Below are 14647 nucleotides of genomic sequence, written 5' to 3'. Positions count from 1 at the left end.
TTCAGGGTTTTTTTGCAGCATGCTCATATTTCTAACTTGCATAATACTGACAGGAGATATTTTTATGGAGAGCAAAATATTTAAGTTATTTAAAGTTTTAGTTTATTTTTTCTGGAATAATATTCCTGTCTGTTTTTATCCATACTTATGTTCAAAAAATGTTTAGTTTTAGTGTGTTCAATAAATGTTTATCCTGTTCGGCCCGCGACCTAAAGTGTGCTTTGAGTTTTGGCCCCATGTGCAATTGAGTTCGACACCTCTGCTCTAAACAAACTAGCAAGTTCACTGATGCTGTGTAGGGAGGAAAGCCATCTTGATACCCAATCCAGTCTACTTATTACTTCAATCCCAGGTCTCTGTGGTTAACTCTTAGTGGTTATCTGGTGTCCTTGTGAATTGCAGTCGTATGCCAGTTAACCAAGGCAGCTCACCATCACCTTCACATGGGCTATGAATGTTTGTAATGCCCAGACCAGAAGTGTACAGGTTTTACAAAGAGAAGAATATAGAAGGTCAGGCAGCATATATAGAGGTGAATAAGCAGTGAATGTTTCACGCTGAGACCCTTCATCAGATCTCGGGCCAAAACATCGACTGCTTATTCCTCTCCATAGGTGATAAGCTCCTCTAGCATTTTGTGCTTATTGCTCAGAATTTCCAGCATCTGCTGTATCTCTTGTGTTTAAAAATATAGAAGGACCCAGGGAATGTTGTGTACTGTATATAACAGGAAAGTGGTGACAAAGAAGCAAAGTTAAATAACAAACACTAGAACCTGAGATGAGCACATTGGTTCTTAAGATTTGATGAAAAAGGTCAGTGAGGTACATCTTTTGTCCAGTCTACATAGCATTAATAGAATTATAGAATCATCTTAAATCTGCTTTTAGCCAAACACCTCGTCAAACTTGTCCTATCTCTCTCTAATAATCCCATCAGCCCATTCCTCCAGACCTTTCCTTGCAGCCCTGGTCTTCTCTCTCTTGAGTAGCGATCCCAATTGCCTTTTGAAAGCAATTAATGAATCTAATACAATGACTTATGGTCTTGACCCAACACATAGGTGATCTCTTTGCATCTACAAATGATACTTGGCTCAATGTTTAGGGTCATTTTGCTCCAAATTCCAACATCTACAGATTTTGTGTCTCAATTTAACCAATTACCATTATCCTTTCAGTCAGTGGAAGTGAATTAGTAGAACAGACACAGGAATAAAGACTATCACGACTGTCGAAGGTGGGATTTCTCTTTCAAGATCAAAGAAAACGGAAATGTAATTTGAAAGGTTTATTCAAAAACATCAAGGCTAAAGATAATGAGAATGCAGAGAATCTTTTCCCACAGAAGAATTGAGGAATAGGGGATTCCGATTTAAGGTGATTGACAAAAGGGAAAATGGGAAAACCAATGAGGAGAAAGAGTTTAATGCAGGATGAAACCAAAATGGGAACTCACTACCTGAAAAGGTGGTAACTCAATTCCAATGGGAAGGGATAGGTACTTAGAGGAGGAAAAAATGCTTAGTTGTGGGTGGAGAGCAGGGAAAATGGATCTACTAGATTGCTCTTGTAGAGAGCCAACTGAGGCTCAGTAGGGAGTCAGCAATAGTTTAAATGGTCCCGTGCTGTGCTGAAACAATGTCTTTAATCTAAAGTTTCTGGTCCTCCCACCAGCCTTTTCCTTTTGTCCCCTTTACTGAAGCTCTTGATGATTTTGAACATTTGTAGATTGACAGATGAATCCAGTCAAGTTTATTCAGTATCCTCAAGCTTAGTTTTGAGAAAATGTCAAGAGTTAGCAACTTTGGTGGAATTGGTAACACTAAATACCAATTGTGTTCTTCCATTCCAAATCAATCATTCAATATGTGGATGGTCCAATAGAATGACTAACTCCTTATCAAATGGTCAAACCTTTCATTAATGCAAAGCATCCTTTGGGAACCTCCACTGTTGAGGTGTGAAACTATTAACGGAGCACTACCAGCAAAACTTGTCATGAAACTACAATTGCAAACAAGTCTGAGCTCTGAAAACAGCCAGATCTATTTGACAGGATGGAATAAAAGCAAAATTGTCATAAGTCTAATCTCAAGTCAACGGTCAGAGAAAGACTATTTTGGGCCAGTGATCATGTCATAAATATTCCATGCTACTTCAGAGAATATGTTGCCCAGACCAATGAATATTATTGCCTCATGTTGGGTGAAAATTATTTTCCATTCCACTAATTGTTTATAGCCTCTTCCACATGACATATAAGGGGTGATTGATAAGTTCATGACCTAGGGTAGAAGGAGTCAATTTTAGAAAACCTAGCCATTTATTTTTCAACATAGTCCCCTCCTACCTTTACACACTTAGTCCAGTGGTCGTGGAGCATACGGATCTTGGACCTCCAGAAAATGTCCACAGGTGGGTGATTGATAAGTTCGTGGCCTAAGGTAGAGGGAGATGAGTTATATAGCTCTCGTTACATGCACGTGCAGTTTAACTCTTTGAGTGATTATGCAGAAAGTTTGAAGTTAATAACTCAAATCCTTCTACCTTAGGCCACGCACTTATCAATCACCTCTGGTATATTGCCTTGCATTAAGTATCCCCTGCATATTGGGAATTGACTACATTCCATGGTTCTTAAAGTACCTGGGGCCCAGATGGTGTTAGCAAGATACATTCCCTGAAGGACTGGAGTGAGCCATTTGGATTTATAACAACCGTACTGTAAATCCTGAAATTCACAACCATGAAGAAACCAGTAATGGGTGGTTGTCACTACCATCTCTTAAGGACACTCAGGGATTGGCAAAAAATACCTGCACCACCAGAGATTCTCATACCCTGAAAAACAATTACAATTGCGTCTGAAGAATAATACTTGACTGTTTGCAAATGTTTAAATGTTATAGTGAGATCTGGTGAGATTTCAGTGTCCAGTGTCTGGAATACCAGACCAGAATTTTAAATTATATTGCCTTTTTGGATTTATGTTCAGGATGTGAGCATTACTGACAAGCCCACAATTTATTGCAGATTCCAAAATGCCCTTGAGAAGTTCGTGTTGAGTCGACTTTTCAAACTGTTGCCATGGCAACGTGCTACAAATGCCATGCTTTGTAGATTCACCTTGAATTAATTTAAAATTTGAAATGCCCCTCTTAGAGGGGAGTGCATTTACATGTTTGTGAGCATTCGACAAGGAGCGTTTCATTTTCTTGTACATGCCTTCAAAGGCTGATGACTAACTATGTCATCATCTGAGAGAATGTCAGCATCTGTGGCTTTAAGAAAAAGATTCAGAGGCTGCTCAGCACATTCTGTAGTGAAGAGCCGTTTTGTATCGTGTCTCTGGTTCCTGTGTGTGTGTGCTGTGTTACCTGGAGCTGTCCCTTAAATAGTAACCAATCTACAGAAGGAAAGCTGTTATCACACCAATTGTGACAGAACTGGATCACACGCTGGTTCCCTGAGCTGTGTTAACCACAGTTGTTTCTCAAAGGGGAATCTGCTTTTCTTCCTCTACCTTGCCTCTTTAACCCTAATGGTCTATGGTTAAGATGTCAACCCTCTTCCTTGGTGTAGTCGAAGGCTCTCCAGTAAGGATCGTCTTCCTTCCTGTAATCAATCTCTGTTCTTAACGCTACAGTTGCTGCAAGTGGTTCTCACCCAGAAAGGATCTACTCCCGAAACAGCAGGAGGTGACGGAGCTGCCAAGTCTGAACAGACTGCAGGTAGGCCCCTGAACGCTGAGGTTTTCACCTTGCGATCAAGGTGCAGAAGGAACAACTACCGGGGTCATCTTGAGGGGAAAATAGTGAAAGGGCTAAATTTGTGCAGAACCTTCTGGGTTCTTCGTTCATTCTTAGAAGATGATGTCATACCGCAGGGTGATGATGTGAACTGGGTCGCATATCGAATCCGTCCTACATAGTAGTATTATTTTTCATAACAAAACACAGCACGTATTTCAGGGGGATGTGCTGCTCCACAAATATTTATTTTAGTGGTATTTTTTAAGTGATTGGTTTAAATCGTGCTGGAGTAAATTCCATGTGAGTCCATTGCTTTCCTGAAACTGAGTGTCCATGTATTCTACGTGTATGCTAACCATGTTATTCTGCTGTGAGAATCACACAATGAGATTGTTTAAAACATCAGCTATTTAGAGGGTGTTTCTATTTAATTCCACTGCCCCCTGCTCCTCCCTCAAGTCCACGCAGAGGCTTACTTTTTGGATTTTTTGGGAAGCTACTAATAAATCTGTTTCCACCTCTCTGGGTCTGTCTCCCAGATCTTAACAAAAAGCTACTTAAAATTACCCTTCTTTTATGATCAGGGAAATTCTCTCAGCAACTGCTAGGTATTTATTTGAGGTTACAGTGCACTCTCCATTTTAATATTGTGTAAATAAGATCATTACTGTGTGAATCATAACACTGTCTTGTTTAATTTTTGCTCCCTGAAAATACCCATTTTTCCTAAATAGATTCCATAGGTCCAACAGATTGCCTGGCAACCGTCTTCCTGAGTAGCAAGTTGTTTGACTGGGTAGGGCATTACTTTAACTTCCATCCTGACCCTACTTGCCATCTACAACAGGCATCCCTTTACTGCTGGAGTTTATTAATTTGTTTGTTTATTTATTTATTGAGATACAGCATGGAGTAAGCCCTTCTGGTCCTTTGAGCCGTGCCACCCAGCACCCCCCTGATTTAATCCCAACCTTATCATGAGCCAGTTCACAATGACCAATTAACCTACCAACCAATATGTCTTTGGACTGTTGGAGGAAACTGGAGCACCCGGAGAACACCCACGTGGCCACAGGGAGAAAGTACAAACTCCTTACAGGCAGCAGCGGGATTGAACCCAGGTCGTCAGTACTGTAAAGCATCGTGCTAGCTACTGCACTATCATGTGTTAATGGACAGTAGATTCTTATTCACCCCTTCCTGGTCCAACATTCCTGCTCCCCCCCAGCAATCTCTCTAACCAGGGACATCGGGACCAATCGTGCTGGTTTATCCTTCAACTGTTCTGGGATACAACAGCTCCAGGGTCTGGGAAGTGGAAGGGGTAAGCATAGCCAAAACTTCCACTCCTGATAGTAATCCAGTGTCAGCTGTCATGAAGTAACAAGGATACAAGGCCAGGGCAGGAGACAATCTACTAGCACTATAGAGTCATACAGCATGGGAAAGGCCCTTTGGCCCAACTGGTTCATGCCAGCCTGCATAAAGGAGTTCAGGACACAGAACAAGAGCAGCTGTTCATTTTTGGGTGCTGTTACTTTTGTAAACACTCACGTACACAAATGCATATTGCATACGTGACACACTCAATCCCAGCTTGTACACTCAATGCCTACGTAGGGGTTGGAAGTCTCCCCTACACCCCTGTGTCATTAACGTTCAGTCCAACAACTACAGCAGTCTCAAATTGTGACTCCTGTTGCCATGAGCTTCAGCTGAGTTTCTCCCTTTGCTTAGATTCGGGTTAGTGTGCCCACCTGTGGTTTGTTATTCCACAAAAAAAATGCACGAGAGCTGCGAGAGGACCAGTATGGAGCCCTGGATATTTGGGCTGATCGTCTGTTGTCACATTAGTCATTGTTGAGGATCCTTACCACCCATCCGCAGTCTTTGACACCGTCAGGAAGGAGGTACAGGAGCATCAGGATTACGACAGAATGGGTAACAATTTCTTCCCTCAGGCTGTGAGACTAATGAATACCCTGCCACCACTGAGGTCTCATCACTAGGACTGTGAGCTGTTTACTGTTTACCAGTGCTGCATATTTCACATGCATGTATTTTATTAACTTATTTGTGGTAATATTTTATGTTAAGTGCTGTATGTGAGATATATATGTATTGTGGGTGCACCATCGTCTGCAGGAACATTGTTTTGTGGGTTGTATATTTGTACAGTCAGATGACAATAAGCTTGAAATTGAACTTGAATCTGTCCTGTGTGAGACAGAAGTCAATTCAAATCAAAGTCAAATTTATTGCCATGTGCGTACGTAAAGTGAGGTACAAGTACAACAAAAATATGCTTACAGCATCACCACAGAGCAACACACAAAATGCTGGAGGAACTCAAGGCTCATGGTGAAGGGTCTTGGCCCGAACTGTCGACTTTTTATTCCTCTCCATAGATGCTGCCTGTCCTGCTGAGTTCCTCCAGCATTTTGTGTGTGTGTTACTCTGGATTTCCACAAACTGCAGAATCTCTTGTGTTACAGACAACACAGAGAAGTATTAATAACGTCCACTTGACATTTTTTCCCCTTTGGATATGTTTTAACACAGGAGTTGTTCGGCCCCAGACTGCAGCCAGCGGCCCCGTGGCAGAGCAGCCATATGGGGAGCCTCAGCTGAAGAAAGCAGAGTCCCTCTCAGAAGCAAAGGTAAGTGAGTCTGCAGATGGCAGCACAGTGGACAAAAATGGCTGCTGGGAAATCAGTCAGGTTTTTCTCCCCTCCTTGTTTGTTTATCTGCACAGTATTTTCTCTGGCTGGGATCAGAGCTGCAAGGTGGTGAGTAATCACTTATTCTTATAAAAGATTTGTATCTGTTGAAATTCCTTTTGACAAACTGACAGGTGTGACCAATCCAATTTACATTGCATTTCACTCCATTGTGAGACTGATGTAGAGGTACTTAGAGCTATTAACTGCCTACTCGCAGAGTGTGCATCGAATGCATTTACGTGGTGAATTTGTATCTTGAATGTACCAATCACCATAAACACGATGACTGTAGAGCACACAGGCAGTCATAGTGGCTGTTTAACAGATATATCCAGCTACCATGTAAATAGGAGATAATAAGATGATGAAGCTTACCCCTCAGTTCCTATACTGACCCTTTTTAGATTGTGACATTCCTTCATTGGCTTACATACCTCACTGTGACTCAGAAGAGATGCTGCAGAGGTGGATTGCTTTAATATTCAGCAGTCTAGCGAAGGAGCCTACGGTTAACAGGCTCCTCGAGGGTGATGCTCTGTAAACCCTGGAGCTTCATGGTAGCAGATTTACTCTAACCTAGGTTTAAATGTCTTCAAAGTACAATGTAAAAGTTATTGTCTGTGTGCATACATGTCATCACATAGATGCTTGAGATTATTTTTCCTACGAGCATATGCAGCAAATCTACAGAATAGTAACTGTAAACAGGATCAATGAAAGAGCAAGAGCATAGAAGACAGCAAACTGTGCAAAAGAAACTATGAATAAATAATGAGAGCATGAAATAACATAACAAGTCCTTAAAGTGGGGTCATTTCAACATCTCAGCAGATGAGTTTAATTACCCTCTTTTGTTCAAGAGCCTGATAATTGAGGGGTAGTAACTGTTCTTGAACATGGTGGTGTGAGTCCTGAGGCACCTGTACCTTCTGCCTGATGGCAGCAGCGAGAAAAGAGCCTGGCCTGGGCGGTGAGAAACTTTGATGATGGATGCTGCTTTCCTACGACAGCACTTCCTGTAGATGTGCTCAATGGTTGGGAGACTTTACTCGTGATTTATTAGGCCAAATCCACTACCTTTTGTAGGATTTTATGTTCTAAGGCATTGGTATTCACATACCAATATCTTGTTGTCTGTGGAAATCCATGCTTGTTGAATTGAATTGAATTGAATTGACTTTATTTATTACATCCTTCACATACATGAGGAGTAAAAATATTTACGCTATGTCTCTGTCTAAACAAGCAATCATAGTAATTTATAATATTTTATAATAAATACAATAGTCAATGTAACATAGAAATACACTCAAATCAGTGTGATTTAATCAGTCTGGTGGCCTGGTGGAAGAAGCTGTCCCGGAGCCTGCTGGTCCTGGCTTTTATGCCGCGGTATCACTTCCCAGATGGTAGCAGCGAGAATAGATTGTGGTTGGGGTGACTCGGGTCCCCAGTGATCCTTTCACCCCTTTCTCACACCTGTCTTTGTAAGTGTCCGGAATCATGGAAAGTTCACAACTACAGATGTACTGGGCTGTCCGCACCACTCTCTGCAGAGTCCTGAGATTAAGGGAGGTACAGTTCCCACACCAGGCAGTGATGCAGCCAGTCAGGATGCTCTCAATTGTGTCCCTGTAGAAAGTTCTTAGGATTTGGGGGCCTATACCAAACTTCCTCAACCGTCTGAGGTGAAGTTTATAATTGGAACAGTATTCCATTTTCCTTGCTGGGATGTCATTTAATAATCTGCTCAAGCATATAAGCCAAAGTGCAATATTTATTGCATAATCAGAATCAGAATCAGGTTTCAGCATAGGTCCTGAGATTTGTTGACTCTGCGGCAGCAAAACTATGCTATACATAACAATAGAGAGAAAAAATGAATGATAGTGTGTGTGTGTATATATTCCAATTACAGTATGTGAGTCATATTTAGTACTTAACTAGCCATACAGTTTTGTGAGTTCAAATAATACTGGAGCTAGAAGTTTGTGAAGTTCAAAGTAAATTTATTGTCAAAGTAGGTATATGTCATCATATACTACCCCAAGTTCAGATTCTTGCAGGCATTCACATCACAGTAGGGCAAAGAAATTCAGTACAATCATTGCAGAAAAACGGACAAAGCCTGACAAAAACCCATGTGAAAAAGAAGACAAACTGCACAAATACAAAATAATAATAATAATAAATAAATCCAAAATGACATGCAAATCGCCCTGAACGAAGATAACATTGGACAGCAAATTTTTTCAAAAGTTTTGCTTCCTCAAAATTTTTTTTTGTTTATGATAGACCGTTTGAAGTCGAACACAAACATAATTTCAAACTGCTTGTATCACATAGGAACTTGGAGAAACAAGAAATTAACTTGTATTGAATATAATGAGTTGAACCGCATAATAGTGCTAACACTTCGCAATAGTTCATCTAAGCTAAAAATGTTTTGTTGATGATTTTCATTTGTACTCAGAGTTTAAGGCTTCTTGCTTAAGTGTCCAACAATAATCAACCATGATTGATGGATTCCGATTGCCCTGATACCTCGTTTCTCCATTACCACATTGTCCTGGTGAAACCCTGCACGATGCTATTCACTGACAGCGCCAAGATTTGCAGGGAAAAATTCTAAATGGGAATGCAAAAAATGAACCTTTAGTGACACACTATGGTTTCAGCCTACACTATGGGTAACATTTTAATTGTCTTGGATTATGAATTGAAATAACAAATATAAATATATTTTAAATGGTGCATTAAAGAGAAATTTCATGATGATTTTCATGATCAGCAGCCCAAAATCCATAAGATACACCCAAAGGTATTCAGGAAGCAACATCTTTGTTGTCCAGTGTAATCTATTAACCTATTTCCTGCCCCTGACCCACTTTGACTCTAATTCTAATTAACATGGACAGTCTGAGAAGAGTAAATGCATTTTGAATTATGTAGAGCCAACAGTCTTTGATTGCATTTCAGAGGATCCTTTGTCCCATTGCCTGTCTGTTAGTGATCAAAATGTAGTACTGGAAAGGGGAGAATTTGGGGGGGGGGGGGGAGGAAAGTCTTGGAATAGTTGTACCTCGGCTATTACTTAGATTAAGTGAGTACCTGGACTCAGAACTTCCTCTATAGAAAACAGAAAAATATCAGAGCGTTCAATGGGGCAGTCAGTGTTTGTAGAAAGGAATTAATTAACAGCTTGGGAGAAGGTCCTCTGCCCACACTGGAAGGCGAATAGAGCAGCAATCAATGAGGAACAGAAGAAAGGGATTGGGGGAGAGAGCAAGACTACACTGGACACACACACACACACACACACACACACACACACACACACACACACACACACACACACACACACACACACACACACACACACACACACACACACACACACACACACACACACACACACACACACACACACACACTTACTTCCAGAGCTGCATCCAAAGTCAAGGACTATTTGTGTGGAAGTGTGAGTTTGAATTGTACCATGGCAACAATGGAATTCTTGAACTAAATAATATCAGCAAATTTAGAAGTATTGGTAAATGAAACTACTGTTCTGGCATATGTGTTGCTAACAACCTTAAGTCTGAATACTGAACTCAAGAGCAATGTGGTCAGCAATTTATCACTCTTTGAAATGGCTTTGCAGACAGTAGGGAAGGGATAATAGAAGCTGGTCATGCCAACATTGTTCACATCTCATGAGCAGTGTAGGAAAAATTAAACACTCCTGAACTTGAGCATTCCCTCTTGAACGTGCGCATAATGGTGGTATGTGATATCTCTGTGCCTTGTTACATTGACCATGCTGTAGGGCTAATTGCCAGTATGAAGATACACAGAGAACTACCAAAGGATCAATAGCACGTCCCATCACTCATCAACCCCTCTCTCTCTCAACTCCACATTTCATCACCATACAATAATTTAAATCCACTCTGCTTTCTGTTTGTTGAAAATGGTGATTCACATGTTCACACCATTTGCTGAGGTATTTCTAGGTCTCAAAGGAATTCCTGATCTTGTACCCACCGCTTGACTTGAACGGGGTTTCATTTATTGATTCAGTCCAGGATCGTTCCCTTCTCACACTACTGCATCAACACCTGGAATGCAGTCATGATCACTTCAACATTCTCCTCCAGAATCTCCACATGCACTTCTGAATCTATACTCTATTTTTACAAGATATCTTTTGGTACTATATACTGAAACTCTCCAACTCTGAAAAATTGTTGTGAGTTTAGTCACTGTTAAAAATGTTGGCAATGTCTTCTCTGAGGATCGTCACCTTGACATGGGGGAGAGGCTTGTGAGTTCCTGAGATCCCGAGAGCAAAGCTGCCTGGAGTTTAGCTCCTGGTAGGGTCTCCCGTGGTGGTAATGTCAAGGGGAGGCTCCAGACAAAGAGTGATCCAACCAAGACCTCAATGGTGGAGCTGGCGGGAGATGATAACACATCACAACAAAGGCAGAGGAAGGCTGCAGCAGTGAAGGGTCCCCAGTCATCTTGTATTCCATGCCACTGGACCCCGGTTCTGATCTGTCAAGGACCGTGTGGTAGCTGGCCATGCATCAGCCACCCAATGTTAAACAAAGCCACAACCAAGCATTCTCCATTAAGGGCAGAATATATAGATCCCAGATTATCATCTTCAGCCACCAGAGGACCCACCAGTAGGTAACCTCTTAGGAGAACATCATACTTAAATAATCACACTACTGAAACTATTATTACAATATCTCATTTTCAAATGTAGGATTAGCACAGGAACTTTATCAAGTTGTTTAACTTAAATAACTACTTGCATTGTGCATTCCCTTTTCTTACCTCCATTTTGTTGACCATTCATCAGCAGAACTAGTTTAGGAAACTCACTACACAACTTGTAATTAATCAAAGCTCGCACTTTATTGTCTCTGCACAAACAGCAGTGACCCCAGGCCAACAACTTGGAACATGAATTCTACTGTTCCCTCTGTATTCTCACTCAGACAACTTTTCCGATCTATAACACTGAAATAGGGATCTCCGTGGGCCAGATAATCAGTCCTTTCTTCTCTCAGCCCCCTGGTGTGGGGGTTGGTTCTTCCTCATGATAGTGGGTCTCTTCAGAGAGTTATTGCTGATAGCACACTCAAAGTGTCCACTTTTACACTCATTCCTTACCAATTCAAATATTGCATTCCAGTGTCTTTGGCTGTAGATCATGTGCCTGATCTTTAACACCTTTTTATTGGCTCTGCGCTAGGCCAACATCCATTTATTGCCCTCTTCCCAGCAAGTGACATTTGGTAATTTACGGCTCTTTGCTCTCTTCAGTGACCAACTCAAATCACTCCACGCAGGCACAGACCCCAACATTCACAAACCTGCATGTTATATCAAAGAACACCTCATAAATAACTTCTTCTTTGGAAATTATCTCTAGTTCAGCAGATTACCTGAAGCACCATTGTGTCTACTTTAAAACACAAAATCCAAGCAACTTCATCTCACAAAATGGAGGATGTAAAACAAAAAGACAGACTCCATCTCCAAGCACATGATAGGAACAAAGCTCAGAACCAGATCTCAGTCTAGCAAAAACTATTTTCCTCCTTTTCCTTTCCAATTCTTTGAACAACTACTTTTAAAATACTTTCAGTTTTTGGACACTTAGGCAGAGAGAAGTACATCCTCCTTATTTACTCTGTCCAAGTTCTCATTTTTTTTCTTCATCTTAACCCCTCTTCTTCAACTTTAGTTTACTCAACTTGCCACAAAGCCACAAATCTCCAAACTTATTAAAATCCTCATAAGTCTCTCTGCATCCACCCAGGTAAAATCATTTTTTTTCTTGTAACATGAGGACCAGAATTATATACACTACTCCAGCTGTGGCCTACCTATTGCCAGACATTGTGGAGGTACAATGTCCCTAAAACCTTCTTCCGCACCGTAACTGATAAAGCATCAAATGTGCTTTTTCCCCAGGGTGGAAATGTCAAAAGCTGGAAGGTGTAAGTTTAAGATAAGAGGGCACAAGTTTAAAGGGGATTTGCAAGTCTTTTGTACACAGAGAATGGTAGGTGCCTGAATGGGCACTTGGGCAAACGTATGAACTGACAGAGAAAGGATGGAAATGGAACGTATATACGTAGATGTGATAAGTTTGATTTGCATACTACCCAGCCCAGGCTTTTGCACTCTGTACTCTTCAATACTTTACGAATCAATGGACATGCTATATTTCATCAAGGAGGCTTGGACTAGGTGCTTGAATTCTTTCCTCTGTCCATCTTGAAAGCATATTCTCAGAAAAGGCTGGAAACGCAATTAAATTATATAATTATTGCATAATCTGTGTGCCTGTTGCCAGTTCTGCTTCTTATGTTTTGACACTAACTGATGTAATGGTGTCAGGACTGTTGCACGATCTGACAAAATCTTGCACAGAACTGCATCATGTATATCATGTAGAATGTAAATTTTACATTTTTTTCAGATTTCATCATCTTTGGAATTGCATCCACGTTTTTTTTTTAACCCATTGCAAACCACTAGCATCCACATTCAGTCCAAGATAAATTTACTTTAGAACGAATGAATAATTGGTTACTTTGAGCATTATATTCTGTTCACCTGTTAGTCAGAACACTTTCAGTATTCAGAGATTCTCTTTGGTGCTTTTGGCTATTAGTATGTAATTTTGATTGCATAGACAATGATCTATATCTTGGAGCATCTTGTCCACTGTAGTGACAATTTTTAATTGTTGATTTCAAATCACAAAATGATTTTTATACAAGTATAAAGATTGCTAGATAGTTCTTTATATCTACATTCATCGAGAGATATATTCATGATAGATCTAGTTTGATGAGGTTTGGCTTCTGCCATTTCTGCTTATAGATCTTTGGAAATGAACGGAGGTTAATTGATAAACATAGGAGATTCTACAGATGCTGGAAATCTTCAGCAACAGACACAAAATGCTGGAGGAAGTCAGCCAGCATCTAAAGAGGATAATAAATAGTCATCATTTCAGGCCAAGACCCTTCATCAGGACTGGAAAGGAAGGGGGTAGAGCCAGGAGGGGGAGGGGATGGAATATAAGCTGGCAGGTGACAGGTGAGACCAAGTGTAAAGGAAGGGTGGTTGGTGGGGAAAGGGGTATGAAGTAATAAGCTGGGAGGGGATAGGTAGAAGAAATAAAGGGAGATAAGAAGAATGAATGTGATTGGTGAGGACAGTCATCCATGGAGGAAGGGAAAGAGAAGGAAAACCAGAGGGAGGTGATGGACAGGTGAGGGGAAGAGCAAGGGTGAGAGGATAACCAAAATGGAGAATGGAAAAAGGGAGAAGGAAGTTACTTATTGTTGTCAATGACCTCAAGATCACCACACAACCAACTAATTTTGTGGACTTTAGGTTTTGCACAGTCATCCTGATGTTGTCTTTACAAAAACTCCATTCTGTTCCCATTTATCCCACCCTTCCTCCACCTGGAATGGACATGGAACCGGTTGAGGCTTCCAGTAGGTTGGTTTCATACTTGATATGAACATAGGCAGTTCACCCTGTACTAACCATATGCACCATTTCTGCATAGTATGTCTATGTGTGAATTCAAAGCATTCTTGCTGAGAAATTCACTCCAATATAGCTTCACCTCTCCTGGCCAACCATTCGCTAATGATGTTGGTCATGTTACAAAGATTAACCCTCTAGTATTAATCTTCAACAGTAATGATCATTTAGGCACAGAGAATGCCTGTATTTACTGATAAGTACCTTTATTGGCTCAGTTCTCACGCATGTGAATTTACACAACTGAATACCTGTGTAAGCTTTCCCTGACCCTCCATGAACAGTCAATGAAGAGAAAATGGAATACAGTACCTGAGAAATGGAATCTGTGCTCACCAGGCATTCTCCTTGATCCTGATGTAATCTCCCCATTTCTTAAGTGGGGTCATCCACTTCAGCGATTGGTGGTCTCCACAGATTGTCGCTGCCTTTTCATTTGTCCTAAAGTCTTCAGTACCATACTTGAATCTTTTTCATATTCAGTATATTCTTTGTTAATGGTACGTGATGGAATTTCTTTAAGTATGAATCTTTTGCTGCGACCGATCTCTCACTGCCACATCAGTTCTCCTGTCAATACTTC

The 14647-nt window shown here is 40.8% G+C and overlaps 1 protein-coding gene across 4 annotated transcripts in view; it reads left to right on the top strand.

Annotated features, from left to right (window-relative positions):
• The window catches only part of caskin1 (CASK interacting protein 1), a 696764-nt gene that overhangs the window by 639513 nt on the left and 42604 nt on the right, over nt 1-14647 (top strand). For all 4 annotated transcript variants that reach the window (XM_073060226.1, XM_073060225.1, XM_073060224.1 and 1 more), the window contains 2 exons: nt 3649-3733; nt 6317-6414. In XM_073060226.1, coding sequence (XP_072916327.1) covers nt 3649-3733; nt 6317-6414 — 183 coding nt within the window. The remainder of the gene's footprint in view (nt 1-3648; nt 3734-6316; nt 6415-14647) is intronic.

The sequence above is a fragment of the Hemitrygon akajei genome, chromosome 11 (genome assembly GCF_048418815.1).
Source record: "Hemitrygon akajei chromosome 11, sHemAka1.3, whole genome shotgun sequence".
In the NCBI taxonomy this organism is placed as follows: Eukaryota; Metazoa; Chordata; class Chondrichthyes; order Myliobatiformes; family Dasyatidae; genus Hemitrygon; species Hemitrygon akajei.
Note: the sequence above shows the minus strand (reverse complement) of the source record. Positions and strands in the feature narration are given on the sequence as shown.